This window comes from Boleophthalmus pectinirostris, unplaced genomic scaffold (assembly GCF_026225935.1).
Source record: "Boleophthalmus pectinirostris isolate CB_2022bp ecotype Guang Dong unplaced genomic scaffold, ASM2622593v1 HiC_scaffold_7, whole genome shotgun sequence".
NCBI classification, from domain to species: domain Eukaryota; kingdom Metazoa; phylum Chordata; class Actinopteri; order Gobiiformes; family Gobiidae; genus Boleophthalmus; species Boleophthalmus pectinirostris.
The window spans coordinates 6,645,683-6,662,115 of record NW_026571473.1 but is presented as its reverse complement, the minus strand read 5'-3'; the positions used below and the strand labels follow the sequence as shown (position 1 = coordinate 6,662,115).

General features: G+C 38.4%; 1 protein-coding gene across 2 annotated transcripts; it reads left to right on the top strand.

The window, feature by feature from the left end:
* The first annotated feature begins 2,987 nt into the window (after positions 1 to 2,987).
* LOC110168002 (uncharacterized) lies at positions 2,988 to 16,044 on the top strand. 2 transcript variants are annotated; one of them, XM_020933417.2, is made up of 6 exons: positions 2,988 to 3,106; positions 5,980 to 6,169; positions 7,303 to 7,445; positions 9,072 to 9,236; positions 15,287 to 15,330; positions 15,458 to 16,044. In XM_020933417.2, the coding sequence occupies exons 1-6, from the start codon at positions 3,040 to 3,042 to the stop codon at positions 15,638 to 15,640; spliced, it is 792 nt and encodes a 263-aa protein (XP_020789076.2). In that variant the 5' UTR covers positions 2,988 to 3,039; the 3' UTR covers positions 15,641 to 16,044. The 2 variants fall into 2 exon arrangements, with proteins under 2 accessions (XP_020789076.2, XP_020789077.2); XM_020933418.2 differs by having other exon boundaries at positions 3,019 to 3,106; positions 5,983 to 6,169.
* The last annotated feature ends 389 nt before the right edge of the window (positions 16,045 to 16,433 follow it).

Genomic DNA, 16,433 nt, shown 5'->3' with positions numbered 1-16,433 from the left:
GTTGAGATTTCAGTTGTAAAAAGTTATATTATGAACTTTTCTGACTCATTTTACACACAAATTAACTCTTGAAGTAGTAGTTTTCAAGTCAACAGCTCCTTTTACGTTCAGTTTAATTGAGATTGGCAGTTTTAGGGATGAAATAATTCAAATGATTCCAGTGTAGATTTTTTCAGATTGAGAGAAGAACTTGACCTACATCTGCAGAGTTTGTGAGTTAAACATGTGTGAATGAAACAAAACACAACTCCAGGTGTGTCTGTGAGGAGGAAACAACTTTATAACAGATCAGAAAATAGTGTAATATGAGCCCTTTAAGCACGAATAGCCGATATGCCGAAAAGTGCACACATTATTTTTTTCATTTCATTGATAAAACCCACACAGTAAAATTACCGTCCTGACAGTAACAGGAGCCCACCCAACTCTGTGTGAGGTGTTACACTTCAAAGACCGCACTTCCTCTGCTGTGGTCTCACGTGGTTTTGATGATTATGATAGATCGGGGGCTTTCAGAGCGTTTCGAGTCGCGGTGCACTTTTTTGGTTAAACAGTGGTTAAATTTTGAGAGCCCACATCTGCCAGAGTTATGGGAAGTAACAGAAAAAAAAATGTAATTTAAAACTGCGCTGTGTAGCTTTTGCTTGAGGGGTCCGCCACCTGCTTGTTACTGTTTAGATGTCATAGCTCTGCCTGGAATGTTCCACAGTATGACATTAAACAGTTCTACTTTACATTTATTCAATTACAGGTGGTTTTATAGCTCAAATATACCTAAAAAAAAAACAAAATACTGCATTCTGACTGTGAGCAGGGTCGCCTCTCCACAGATCTGACCTGTAACTTGCTCTGGTTTGGTCTCCATGAAGATAGAAAGGTTTAATACCACACCGTGAAGCATTCCAGATAAAGCAAAACATAACCTCGTAGAAAAGTATTTGACAGACCCTGCACCAGAAAAAGTTACACAATACATTTTTTAAGGAGCCATATTACACTAGAAAATCAAAGACGAGATTATAGGTGGAATAATGAACACAGCATGCCACTTTTTGTCATGTGGTGATACAGGAAGAGCTTCACTGTGTCTTTAAACAACACCTTCACTTGAATCATTTGGATGATTTCAGAGTGAGAATTACCAAACTCTACAAAATGAAAGGTCATAGAGAAAAATCCCGCACACCGTCTTACTTGCAAATTGTGAGTTTTATTAGGACAAACCGCGCAACGTTTCGGCACTAGGCCTTAGGCAAACAGAATGAATGCTTAGGTGGGCGTCTGAAATAGGGTGTGGCAAGCACCCAAGGAACAGTGTACCCAAAACCCCAATCAACATCCAGTGTAATCATAATAATAATGAAATATTAATCGTTAATAGAAAAAACATAGAATAATAATAGAAAAACATTTTATATTTTTCTTATTTTTCTATTATTTTTCTATTATACTATTATTATATTACTATATTCAGTGTTGGGAAGTAACAGATTACATGTACCAGAGTTACATAATCAGAGTACAAATTATGACTAACTGTATTCAGTTACAGTTACTGTTTCAGTGAGTGGTAATTGGATTACAGTTACTTTGTTGAAATAAATGGATTACACAGCGGTTATTTTCCTGTTTTGACATTTTGGACTATATCCCTTTTTTTTTTTTTTGGTAATTCCACTCATTGCCGGACACTAAACCAGGACAAAATCGGGATTGAACCAGGACTGAATCCAGGTCTAAACTAAACCAGGACTAAAACCAGGTCTAAACCAGGTCTAAAACCAGGTCTAAACCAGGACTAAAACCAGGTCTAAACCAGGTCTAAACCAGGTCTAAAACCAGGTCTAAACCAGGTCTAAAACCAGGTCTAAACCAGGACAAAACCAGGTCTAAACTAGATCTAAACCAGGTCTAAAACAGGACTAAAATAGGCTTTAACAGGATTTAACCATGCCATGTGGACTGTGTCTCCTCGTCTTCTATTAATAATATTTTTATATGGTTAAGGAAAGTCTGGGCTTTTTATTTTCTTTTAGCAGACAGAACTTCTTACGTGAAGATTTCCTCGTCTTTGCTTCTCTACAGCAATTCAAGTAATCCAAAGTATTCAGGTTACATTACTCACTTTAAGTAATTTAATGGATTACGTTACAAACTACATTCTGTTGTATGTAATCTGTAATCTGTAGGGGAATACATTTTAAAAGTAACCTTCCCAACACTGATTATATTGTATATTACGCTGTTTCTTTACGGCCTGTCACCCTTGGGTGCTTGCCACACCCTATTTAAGACGGCCACCTGAGCTTTTGTTCTGTTTGCCTGACGAAGGCCTAGTGCCAAAACGTTGCACGGTTTGTCCTAATAAATCTCACAATTTGCAAGTAAGACGGTGTGCGTGATTTTTCTCTCTGTTCTTGGGCTGCTCCCTCTCCTCCAACACACTCGTCTCTAGTAATTGATGAGCAAAGTAAAAATAAAGGTAAAATGTAGCTGTTAACTTGAAAACTACCACTACATGACATCACAAGTTGGAACAGAGCATTTTGAGCTTTGGAGAGGTAGACAGACTAATAATAGAGACTTACTCAAACATGTGTGACTAAAACAAAACACAACTCCAGGTCTGTTTTTGAGAAGGAAACAACATTATAACACGACTTGAAGCTCACAAGAATCTATTTTGTGTAATCTTGGAGCATTAATGAACAGAAATAACCAAAAGTGTGATCAAATATGTACAGGAAATGAGTCAAAACAATAGAAACAAAGCAGAATTTACACCAAGCAAAGCAGCTGTACAGAACCAACCAACCATCACAAGCTCCACAGGCCTATAAATACTCATACAGTGAATCACAGAAGGAAACCCATTGATGAGTAAAACGAAATCTTCCCCAGAGCCTCCCACTGTGTTTGAAGTGGTCTGCAGGAGGCGCCCTTCGAGAACCTGGAGGCGGTAGAGTAGGTCCTCCTCCTCAGTTCCTGTTCAGCTGCTACTGTCTGAGCAGAGCGGGGACCTTCAGTAGAACCATCGCCATGGAGATGACCAGATCCAAACACCTCGGGGTCGTTCACGTCTTTGCCATGGCGACGCTTCTGTCAGGTAAGGTTTATCATTTTCTGTTATTCTAAAGCAGGTCTGTTCAACGTGAGGCCCCGGGACCGGATCGGGCCCTCCAGATGATCGAATCCGGGTCTTGACGCAACTTTCAAATATACTTTTTATTGGTTTAGTTTCTGTTTTCATTCTAGCCTGTTACGATAATTACTATATCGACTTAAAGGTACAATGTGTAACTTTTCTAGTGCAGGGTCCCTCAAAATTTCGTCTCCATGGAGATGCTATTGCTTTGTCTGGAATGTTTCAAACTATGGTGTTCAAACTTTTTATCATTACGGAGACTAAACCAGACCAAGTTACAGGTCAGATCTGTGGAGAGCTATAAACCCACCTGGAATTGAATAAATGTAAAGTAGAGCTGTTTAATGTCACACTGTGGAACATTCCAGGCAGAGCTATGACACATCCATCCATAGAAACAAGCCGGAGACGGAACAACCGAAAAGTTACACAGTGCACCTTTAACAATCATTTTTGAGAGTTAATATTTATCATTTGTACTTTTTCTTTGTACTAGTGGAAAAAGTTTGGCTACTTTTCTGTTCTATGTTGAGATTTTAATTGTAAAAAGTTGAATTATGAACTTCTCTGACTCATTATACACACAAATTAACTCCTTAAGTGTTGTATTTTGTTATTTATTTATTGCAGTTTTAACAATATTGTACATTTAGAATATATTTGTCTTTGTGGATAATTCTGTTTTATGGTTTGGTTTCAATATTATCGATTATTGTCTGTATTTACTTCATCAATGGCGCTTCAAAATGTGTTACTGTGACAGGTCCTGCTTTAGTCCTGTTTAGTCCTGTTTAGCCCTGGTTTAGTCCTGGTTTGGTCCTGGTTTAGTCCTGGTTTGGTCCTGGTTTAGTCCTGGTTTGGTCCTGGTTTGGTCCTGGTTTGGTCCTGGTTTGGTCCTGGTTTGGTCCTGGTTTGGTCCTGGTTTAGTCCTGGTTTGGTCCTGGTTTGGTCCTGGTTTGGTCCTGGTTTGGTCCTGGTTTGGTCCTTATTCTGGGTTCATCTCAGTTCAGACCCAGCTGGTACAAGTCTAGTCCTGGTTTAATATTGGTTCAATATTGGTAAATTTGTGAAAAATTTGACATTTATTTTTCACCCAAATGTAATATAACAGTTACTGTTGAAACCATTGGTGGAAAGTGACAAAGTAAAAGTAGTAAAGTACTGTATTTAAGTTAAAATGTACTGTAGGTATCTGTAATTGACTTAAGTATATTTTAAACTGGATCATTTTACTTTTGCTTCACTACATTTGAAAGCAGTTATCTCTACTTTCTACTCCACTACATTTTTTTTAAACTAGACTGAAAAGTAAAAGTATTTTTTTATCATTGTGTGAGATCTACTGAAAAGGCCGAGGGTTTATTTTTTTTATTTAAATATTTATTTATTTATTTTAGTTTGAGAAGAAAAAAAACAAAACAAATAAAAGCAGCTACAAATCGATTCAGGTGTTTCTGTTGAACAAAATTCAAAACAAATTTTTATCACAATCAAATTTAAAATTTGATCAGATCTGAAAATATGTATTAAATATTTTTACTTTTTAGTCTTGAAGTAAATTTTTAAGCAGGTACTTTAATACTTTAAAGGTGCATGGCACAAATGTTCTGGTGGAGGGACTGTCACCTGGTCGTCTCCATGGAGATGTTAATGCTTTGCCTGGAATGTACATTAATTTCTTCTGTGAATAGGGGCGTCTCTCCATAGATCTGATTTGTAATGGAGCGTAGTGCTGTGACCTGCTTGTCTCCCTCGTGACAGACAGATTTAATCTATACTGTGGAACATTCTAACCAAAGCAAAAACATTTCCATGAAGACAAGCATTTGACGGACTCTCAGCTGAAAAACTTAGACAATGCACATGTAAGTAGATTTTTCCATGTGATACTTTTACTTTTACTTGAGTATTTTTTTGCTCTGGTATCTGTACTTTTACTTAAGTAACAAATTGAGTATATCTTCCACCACTGATTGAAACAGATGAAAGTGTTAAAAGTGTTAATGCGTCGTGCACCTCCATGGTCCTCTGAAAAATCTGACCCTGGGGAAAATGGAGTTCTAAAATACTGCTGTTCATTTTTTATTTTTTCAATTTATTCACAGTTTGATTTGTGTATTGATCAATCACAAGTTTCACTCTTATTTTTATTTTTTTCTTTAAATGAGGATTTAAATCTGTATGGTGCATTGTGTAACTTTTCTGGTGGAGGGTCTGTCAGACTCTTGTCTCCATGGAGATGTTATTGCTCTGTCTGGGATGTTCCACAGTATGGCATTTTTATGTTGAGAGCAGGATTTGAACTGCCAACTACCAACTGAGCTACTGTTTTCATGATGAAGACCAAACCAGACCAAGTTCCAGGTCAGATCTGTGGAGAGGCGACCCCGCTCACCGAGGTATTTTCTAGGTATTTTTGAGCCATAAAACCACCTGTAATAGAATAAATGTGATGATGTGTAATGTCACACTGTGGAACATTCTAAGCGGAGCAATGACATCTCCATGGAAACAAGCAGGTGATAGACCCCCAACCAAAAGAGCGGGGATTGCTTCTCCACAGATCTGACCTGTAACTTTGTTCTGGTTTGAGAAAGATTTAATACTATACTGCGAAACTTCCAGATAAAGCAATAACATTTCCATGGTGAAAAGCATTTGGCAGACCCTCCACCAGAAATGGTACAAAAAAAGTTGTTTAAAAAAACAAAAAAAAGGACAGTCTGCTGAAAAACTGAAGCCTCTGTGATCTGAAAACTGGTTCAACTCAAATTACGATCTTTATTTGACTGAATATTACGGTACGTTCCTTTTTCCTTGTGTCCCTGTTGCAGCAGCTCCAGTCTTGTGCAGCACAGAGGTGGTCAATGGGACGGTGGGCTCCAACATCACGCTCACCTTCAGGTTCAACAGCAGCTACGCTCACGAACTCACTGACGTCGGTCTGTACTACGGAGAACACCAGAAGATGGCGCAATGCCAGGCCTCCTCCTGCCCCAGCGCCTTCACCGTCCACAACCACAAGTGAGGCTGATGTGGTGTATAAGCTGCTCTTGGGGTCCGCATGTCTGCTGTTTAAGTCTAATTGGAAAGTTGTCGTTTTGTTGTTTTTTACTGCTGGAAGTGCACGTTAGCATGCTAGTCATTGTTAGCTGTACCGTTCTGATCTGTTCTAGACTCTCCATGTTGTGAAAGTGTTTATAAACTTGTCAGAGTGAATGATTAGGATGATCTGACGGCATAAGGTAAGTGAGGAGTAACTTTAGATCACAGGAAACTTTTCAAATGAACTAACTCTGTTTTTCATGTTTTCAAGACAGTAAAAATCAGGTACAGCTCCTTTACAAAAATAAGACTTTATTTATAGAGCACCTTTCAGAGACAAAAAAAATCACAGAGTGATTCCCAGAGTGCACTAAGCAACATGTACACGAACAGAGGAATTATAGACACAGTCAACCAAAAGACTGACTAAATGTCAGTGTCTTGAGCTGAATTTTAAGAGTCAGTAGAGTCTGCCTCATGGAGGGCATCCCATAATTTGGGAGCCACATTCTGAAATGATTTGAACATGACGGATTGCTTCTTACCAGATATTGTTCATTATTCATCTAACTAAATTATGAATCAGATGTTACGTCCTGACAGTTATTGTTCCCCTACTCTTACTTGAGTGTTTTTTAAAAATTACTTATTACATAATTTTTTGGTTTTGCTTTCATGTATAATAAAAAAAAAGACCTTTAACATTTTACGTTGTACTTCTCCTTGTGTAGCGTAATATTACTACACAAAATGGATTCTTATGATCTTTAAGGCATGTTATGATACTGTTACCTCCTCAAAAACAGAACTGGAGTTCTCTTTAGTTTTATTCACACATAAGTAATCCTTTCTCCCAAGCGCAAAATGCTCTGTTCCACCTCGTGATGTCATGAAGCAGTAGTTTACAAGTTAACAGCTAGTTTTTACCTTTAGTTCAGTAGACATCGTCAGTTCCAGTGCTGAAATATTCTGTATTTCCACATGACATCACAAGGTCATGTGGATCAGAAGATAGATCAGAAAACAACGTAATATGGGCACTTTAAACGCATTACTTTGTACTTCTACTAATATTATTCTGAAATAACAGCACTTTGTCTGTAATATTGCAGTGCCACAGTGTTATATCACCTGTCTAACCTGACCCTGGAGGACAGTCGTGTGTACTACACTGCGCTGTACACAGTAAAGGCCCCCCGTCCAGAGAGTAACAGAGTCCAGCTGCAGGTGATGGAGGAGAGCCAGACCACAGCACGTAAGTCACCATTACATTGTCTGTCGAGGGAGTCGACAGGGAAGGGCAAACGAGTCTGTTGTCCCGGGCCCCAGGGTTTTAGGGGCCCAAAATTGGACCGTCTTCCTATTAATTACCTGGTCATCAAAGGCTTGATCAGGTTTTGTATTCACCCTGTGTGTGTGTCTTTGTGTCTGTCCACCTGCGATAATTCCGCCATTTATGGACCAATTGTCACCAAATTTGGTACGTGGGTCAAGCCCCTATGCCCGATGGCAAAAAAAAAAGTTTGGTGACGATCCAAGGTAATTTGAGGTCACATAGGGCAATTCAAAGGTCACACTATTATAAAGGATTGGGCAATTTCAGCAATTTCTGAACCATCTGGGGGCTAAAATATTCATCCAATCATCACACAAGTTGGCCCACACATAACCAGGGTACACTGGATGTTACAGGTTCAAATCGGTCAAGGTCATTTGAAGGTCATGGTCACGTTTTTGGTCATAACTCCACGAAGGATTGCGCTCAAGCAACGGGAGTGTCTCAAAAAATTATTATCTATTTATAATTCGATGCATTTGTATAGTCGAATATTAATAGTTTTCCAGATAATCACTAATTATAAGAGTTCATTTCTCTTTCAGTGTAGCTGTTAAAATTCAAATTTAAATGAAAATAATTTCCATTTCTTGTTTTTCTGGTGATACACAACACACTGATTTCACACAACTAACATACACACAACTCATGAAAAATGACATTTTAATTACACACTAGTAAACACAGACATTCTCATGTGTGACTAGTATCACACAAATGTTCATGGGCCTGTACAGATACACATTGCATTGTGGATATAATGATCATGTAATATGGGCTGGACTCCTCATAAACTGCTTCTGTGGTGATGAACTGCCACTGATGCCTCTTGGGGGACCAAGTTGATATCTCTGATTGCACTTGTTTGTATTAGAGGGGGGCCCATATGAGACTCTTTGCTCAGGGTCCCCAAAATGTTTGTCAACGGGCCAGCTGCCTATATAATACAAATATTATTAAAGTGCGTATGACAGGTTTGGAACATTCTCTCATTTTACTTTATTTATTTAGATAATACCTGCTGTAGTTATAATTTAAAGTTTTACACCAATCAAGTAGTAATTTGTGAAGAAAAGTTGAAAAACATGTTGAAAATGACCGGAAATGACACTGAAGACATCATAGTGAGAGAATTTTATTCAAAACTTCAGCACAATTTACACACAAGAAACATTTTTTTCTGATATTTTAAACATGATTTCAACAAAAATACAAAATAAAGATGTTGTCTTACGCTGATTAATGTACAGATTATGTAAAGAGATTATGTAAAGATTTCTATAACAGGGCACTTCTGGCTCCTTCTGACTCTGGTTCCAATTGACTTACGCTGGAATACTGTCTCCCCTCTCTCTGTGTAACTACTGATGTGAGCCTCTTCATTTTGGTCTTAAAAATGTTTGTATTAACCAGCTCTACACAATCCTGGTGTTTTTATTTCTCCCCTGTAACTGCTAGCCTCCTGAGCTTCATTTGACTTGAGCACTTGTTTAGTCCACTTCTTCAAACGGTTTATAGTCTCCTCTGTTTGTGTCTGCCCCTCAGCTCCCCCCGGCACCTCCTCGTCGTCCTCTCCCACGTCTGTCTCCCTTGACAAGGGTTTGTCTCAGGGCCTGTCGTCCTCCGTCCTCACCGGAGCTGTGCTGGGTCCTCTGCTGCTGTTGGCCGGTGCTCTCTTCACTGTGTCCTGGTGCATCCTAAAGAGCAAAGGTAAAAACACAGAAGAAGACACGAAACATCACATAGACGTTAGCCCATTTACCTGTCTAGCCAGAAGCACACGCTTTGACAAAACTTTACAAAGACGAGTGGATCTGGAGCCGTGTCCTGTTTCCCTGATTCTAGAGGGAGTGACTGACCCCATTCTCTAAGCTCTAATATTTTTTCATGTTTTTTCACATATATTGATCCGGAAGTCGAGAGGGGTCACAACAAACGCAAATGCCGCAAAACAAAAACAAATGCGACAACACAAGAAAAAGCCACAACACACCGAAAAAAGCCACAACGGAAGTGACCGCAGGACTCTATTTTAATGCAAACGCCACAACACAAATGCAAATGCTGCAACACATTAAAAAGCCACAATGGAAGTGATGGCGGGACTCTATTGTGATGGCGGGACTCTATCAAGTGACGAAGAAGAACTACAATGTGAAACGAATAATGATAAAACAATAAATGACTTTTACTTACGTTTCCAACTTCTCTGTTCCTTTACTTTTTACGTTGTAGTTCTTCTTCTTCACTGGCCGCTTGATCGGTCCGTCGGAAAATAGAGTCCCGCCGTCACTTCCGTTGTGGCTTTTTGATGTGTTGTGGCTTTTTAATGTGTTATGGCTTTTTAATGTGTTGCAGCGTTTGCATTTGTGTTGTGGCGTTTGTATTTGTTGCGGCATTTGCATTAAAATTAAGTCCCGCGATCATTTCCGTTGTGGCTTTTTTTGGTTTGTTGTGGCTTTTTGTTGTGTTGTCGCATTTGGATTTGTTGCGGCGTTTGCGTTTGTTGTGACCCCTCTCGGCTTCCGTATATTGACATACATAACATACGTCAAATGACAGTACACAGTATACAACTGTGAAAAAATACCTAGAATTAAAAAAGAAAAAAACTGAAAGGCATATTAATCAATCAGAGAGACAGAAATAATGCAGATTGTTTACAGAATCAACAATCAAAGCACCAAACTATTACTTATTTTAGGTAAAAGGAGTTAAATATTTTGTTCTGAATGTCACGAGAATTTTTGAGAGATGTTTTTTGCATTTGAAACACATGATACAAATTGGTGACTGTAGTTTTTCACCCTCTGTGGTCCAGTCCCAGTCCCTTTTGGATATAGACAGAATGTAGAAGAGACTTAGCCAGGCTTTTACCACCTAGTGCCTCCGCTCAATTTCATTTCTCTCCAGCAACTAGGTTAGAAATCCAAATCCAATAGACGGTTTGCAAGAACCTTGGAAGTGTGAGTTTGGGCACCAGCCAATCACCAAAGAGCCATACATTCTGTGTTGGCAACGATTCCCGAGATTGAGGATTTAAAGCCGGAACAAAGAGAATGTTTGGTGAATTTTATCAAGGCGAAAGACGTTATTGCCCTTCTTCCTATGACATTTGGGAAAAGCTTAATATCACTGTTAGTGATGCATTACATACATCACAACCAAATAGCAACAATTGCTTAAATTTAAAAAAGTACCCACCTACTGTCGAGTGAATGAATTCTGAGCGGTCAGATGGTTTCTACGAAGTGAAACCGGCTGATGAATCAGGCTAGAAGAGACTAGCTGGTCAGGCAAATAGTCCATCACGCTGGGGGTGTTCTACATGTGACTGTATGACAGAATATTCAGAAGTTAACATGGAGACATAGTGCACGCATTAGCAAACACTCTCCAGAAACATTTTAATATAGCCTGTAAACTCAAAAAAAAACAAAACAAAAAAAAAACAACGAACATTTATGATCCTGTTTAGGAGATACAAGTGAGTGTAACTAACTGTCATTTTATGTGTGAGAGGTTTGATTAACAGCACAAATTGGCTCACCTGTTCTAGTTCCAACTAAATCAAGTCTTTCTGGTCAGACTGTGTTAAATTACTGCTCAGATTAAAGTCTAACAAAGCCTCAGACAGAGCAGTGCTTCAGTTAGCATCACACCCCCAGAGCATGTTGATGATCAGCTGTAAAGCACGTGTTGACTGTTGCACACGATTACTGCAGATAATCACATATAAACTATTTGTTACTGTTAAGTGCTATGCAAAATTATATATACATTCATTATTCATTGATTATTTTTGACTTTTTATTTTTTTCTTTACACTTTCAAATCCATTTGACATACAACATTTCGATACTGCTCACCTCAAGTGTAATTATTGCCCTTCCTCGAGCCTGTAGCCGTTGAAGACCTCCTGTTTGAATAGTGTTTTAAAATAATGAATCCTTTGAATTGTTTCACAGCTTAAAGGGACAGTCCAGAATTTTGGACACAGGACCTCATTTCCTAGTGAGCCAGAGTGTTGGAGATGTGTGGAGACACTTTTTGAAATATTCCATCCAGTCCTTGTATTTGCAGAGGTCACTGGTGCTAGGCTAGTGGATCTCAATGGCCATAGTTAGCCTGCCACTAAAAACAGTCCACTCCACAAAACACCCGAAGCAAATCTATTATTACCCCAGACTGTCGATGTGAATGTCTGTGTTGATAGAATCATTTTAGAAGTAAAACCAACCTTGCATTTGAAGGATTTATGTCTGAGCAGCTGCAGTGACTTTTACTTCCTGATAGAAAGACTGATATATGAGAAAATAGTCCCTCAACATGCGATGATTCATGCAGTGCAGGGTTAGTTTTATTTCAAACATTATTCTATCAACACAGACATTTACATTGAGTCTGGTGTAATAATAGTTTTGCTTCGGGTGTTTTGTGGAGTGGGTAAGACTGTTTTTAGTGGCAGGATAACTATGGCCATTGACATGCACTAGCCTAGCACCAGTGACCTCTGCCAATATAAGGACTGGATGGAATATTTTAAAAAGTGTCTCCACACGTCCCCAACACTTTGACTCACTAGGAAATGAGGCCCTATGTCCAAAATTCTGAACTGTCCCTTTAACCCGCATACCAATACTCAGACTTTTTCTCGTTGTGTGTATTCTGGGTTTATGTCACCTCTCAGACAGTAGAGAGACACACTCTAAAACACACTAAAAACACACTTTTACTCACTGGCTTTTAACATGGTGTGAGAATTTTGTGCTTCTCTGACTGTATTCTATTTAAAAATGTTATTTGCTATTTTTCTATTTGCTAATTTTAGTATTTTTAATGTTTTTTTATTGACTTTATTTTAATGAATGTGTTCATTTATATTGTGCAGCACTTTGGGGACTTTGTGTTGGTAAAATGCGCTACACAAATAAAGTTGGATTGGATAAACCCCTTGTCTGTATCTAAAGATATTTTGAAGATTGTGTGGTGGCAAGTTTTTCTTACTTTAAACATGATTTGCCCTTTATGTAACAATAACTGAAATATCGTAATATCATATAGTCAAAGGTCTCGGTTGATGTCATAAATGTCGTATGTGCCAATAATGTAATGTAATATCTAATAATGTATAGTAATTAAGGATGTAACAATAACTGAAATATTGTGATATTATATCATCAAAAGTCTCACAATAATATCATGGACCATCACAATACATTGAAGTACAAGTCTCTTCACTTAAATCAGGGGTGTCCAAATTTTTTTCATCAAGGGCCACATATGTAAACACAGACAAAGCAGAGGGCCGATCGAGGGCTGTAGACTGGAGCTCAGTACAGCGAATAACTGAAATGTTAACACGTTAGAATGAGCCATCACTCTTTATTCATACTAAGATTCTTAAAGCCACACACTGAATATTAAATATTCACTTTATCAAGGTAGGGTTTCAAAAACTTTGCAGTAGAAAGTAAATTTTTAATTAATGCAAGGTTATTTGGGCCAATTCACCTGGAAGCCTGAGGGCCAAGAAAAATTTGTCTCAGGGCTGCATTTGGCCCACGGGTCATAGTTTGGACATGCCTGACTTAAATGAATAGTTATGGTGCAGTAATAACTAAGAAAAACAGAGGGAACTACATAGACCATGATCTTTTGCTCTGTTTCAGTGCAGACTACATGAAGAAATAACAGTTTTAAGTCTTAGTTCTTTGGATTAAGTCTTGTCCGTTTTGTTAGCTGCCACAGATTATCGCAATAAATATCGAACCGTGACATGTACATCGTGAAAATTTTGTCCTGAGAGATTTGGATATTGTTACATATTACTAACTGAACATCTGGTCATATTGTTTTAACAGTTTTGATTGTAGCAAAAGTGAATTTTTGTGACCCCCGATATCCGACTTTATGAATAATTCTTGTAGCTGTTTTTTTGATGAATACTGATGGAGTTTAAACAATAGTCTCACAATAGTTTCCCCAAGTAAATATGAAACAAGTATTGCCAGTGCAAAGTACAGAATATGGAGGGGTGGTTGACCTAATACCCAGATTGCTTTGTTTAGAAGAGAAATGCAAAATACAGCACAGGTCCATCAGCACGTGGAATTGAACCAGCAACCCAGCCTCAAACTGTTTCCACTGAGAGACGCTGACAGGAATTACTCAACCCCAGTGTTTAGGTTTACAGAAATGTTCAAACAAAACTGAAATTCAGCACTTTTTTTTTTAGAAGCCAAAGGATGATTCAGAGCATGTGCACAGTGTCAGTTCACATAGAGGTGGAAAAAGACCAGTTTTTTTCTTCTGACACATGAACTTTCACTCAGCTTTATTTCTGCTCTGCTCGGAAATGGGGCACCCCCAAAACCAGAAACCACTCCTGCTCCTGAGCACAACAACACAACAGTGAGAGGAGAGCTCATTTAAATAATGTGTAAGAGAGTGTGAAGAGAATAAAACTGTCAAGTTATTATTGAAGCCAGTTTCAGTCGATATTCTGTGAGGTTTCTATTGCGTAAAATATGGAAAGTAGCCTAGAATGGAGTAAGAGTAATGTTAGACATATTTATAGAGTAATCTTTTCCAGGTCATTGATGTCACTGATGGTCCATCGTGCATTTATTCAGTTATTGGTGTTTTTGCTGCTCTGAAATATCTTGAAACACCTGGATTCTTACAGTGAGCGTTCGCCTCTCAACACACATATATCACATTTGTTTGTTAAGATCAACGACCCTTCAACATGTGTAATCTCATTTTCAAGGGGATCATTGATCTAAGACAAAAGACAATAAAAATAAGACAAAAAAATAAAAATAAAATACATTACAGGAGAAATGAACACAATAATTAAGGATGAGGATTGAGAACTGACAGTTCAGGAGGGATACAAAATTATAAACAGCCCAGTACTAAGAGAGTTTGAATGAAAAACTAAAATTAGATTCTTTAGAACTCCTTTTATTACATGTCAGTTTGGTGGAACCTCAGATAAACGTCGGAGGGGCTGCGGTCTCGTGGAGGATCATTACAATATATTCTGGAACTGTCCTAAACTGGCAACATTTTAGAGGGACGTGCACTGCGAAACTGAAAAGTGTTTGGGGATCAAAATTATATTAGAGCCGTCCGTTGTGCTGTTGGGAAATTTACCAAATGACATAAGAGCAAATAGTAATTTTCATTTGCTGAAAATTTTACTCTTAATTGCCAAAAAAAAAAAAAAAGATAACGGTCGTCTGTCTCAGGCCGCTGTCCCCCACAATGACCCAGTGGAAAAGTAAAATAAAGAATGTGGAACAAATAACTACAAGGTTACAAATGAAGACAGATATATTCATGGACAAATGGTCTTCAGTTCAGGCCTGTATTTCAAATGGACGACTGTCTTTTGTAGGATTTTTTCTGTTATGATATAGTGTATGTGTAGTGCATATTATGAATGGTAAATGAGGAGACAATATGTTTGACTGCATCTACACAGTAACTTTATTGTCATTTTACTTGTATTGTATTTTTACTGCTATGTGGCTTGCAATAAGTTAATAAGTAATAAAAATAAGTTTTAAAAAAATGCATTACATTTAAATTAACTCAATTAATTTAGCTTTCTGGTCTGAAACAATTAACATTCAAATGTGAAACAAGAAAATATGGAAGAGAATATATTTTCTCTTTTTCTGGTTTTGTTGTTGTTGAAATGATTCACTTCAGGTCGATATTTTACACATTTTTTATTTATTTTTTAATAGAATTAAAAGAACAGATTGAGGACCGCTCTATCCCCACAGTGCATGTAAGTACACAGCTAAATGGACTACTGCAGAAATATTACTTTTTAAATCTTCTGTTACCCACTTAATACAGTCATGCAACAATTTTCAAAAAGTAATGACAGTTGTGTCTTCTGTGCCCGGCTGTAGGACAGAGTACCGTCTGTTGGTGCATGTGTTACCCCTGGTCCCTCTGGCTCCTCTTGCGTTGATCCCCCTGGTCCTTCTGGTTCTTCTCTGATCTACAGCGTCCTGGACTTCCCCCAAAGACCTACTCGAGTCCTGGATGTAGACAATAACGCTCAGTACGCCACCATCAGATACCTGCCCTAAGAGATGATTACCTGCCCTCAGAGGTGATCACCTGCCCTCAGAGATGATCACCTGCCCTCAGAGGTGATCACCTGCCCTCAGAGATGATCACCTGCTCTCAGAGGTGATCACCTGCCCTCAGAGGTGATCACCTGCCCTCAGAGATGATCACCTGCCCTCAGAGATGATCACCTGCCCTCAGAGATGATCACCTGCCCTCAGAGATGATCACCTGCCCTCAGAGATGATCACCTGCCCTCAGAGATGATCACCTGCCCTCAGAGATGATCACCTGCTCTCAGAGATGATCACCTGCCCGAAGAGATGATCACCTGCCCGAAGAAACCATCATCTGCCCTGGGGAAACCAAGTCTGAGCACAGGATGAGCACATGAACACAGAGGGACTGACTGAGTGAATGTAAAAAGGCCTTTCTGAATGTATTATGTTTTTGGCTCTGTCTCATAATGGGTCAAATGTTCCTACGTCTGAGGAGCAGATGAACACCGAGCAGAGCTGCTTTATGGAATATTTGTAATCACTATACTAATACTAAAACTAATACTATAAATATGTTTTTTTTTTTCTGGTTCACTAACAGAAAGTACTATAAAAATGTAATTTATTAATTATGCATTAAAAGTAGTGCTTTCTGTCTTTGATTACAAAATTGTGTGACTAAAAAATAAATAGACTGTCAGGAGCTACTGAATGCAAAATAATATTTGATAGCATTATAAACATAAAAGTGTGTAAACATGTTTGAGTTTAAAGCTGCTCTGGGCTCAGTGGGGTGCTCTTCACACAGAGAGGC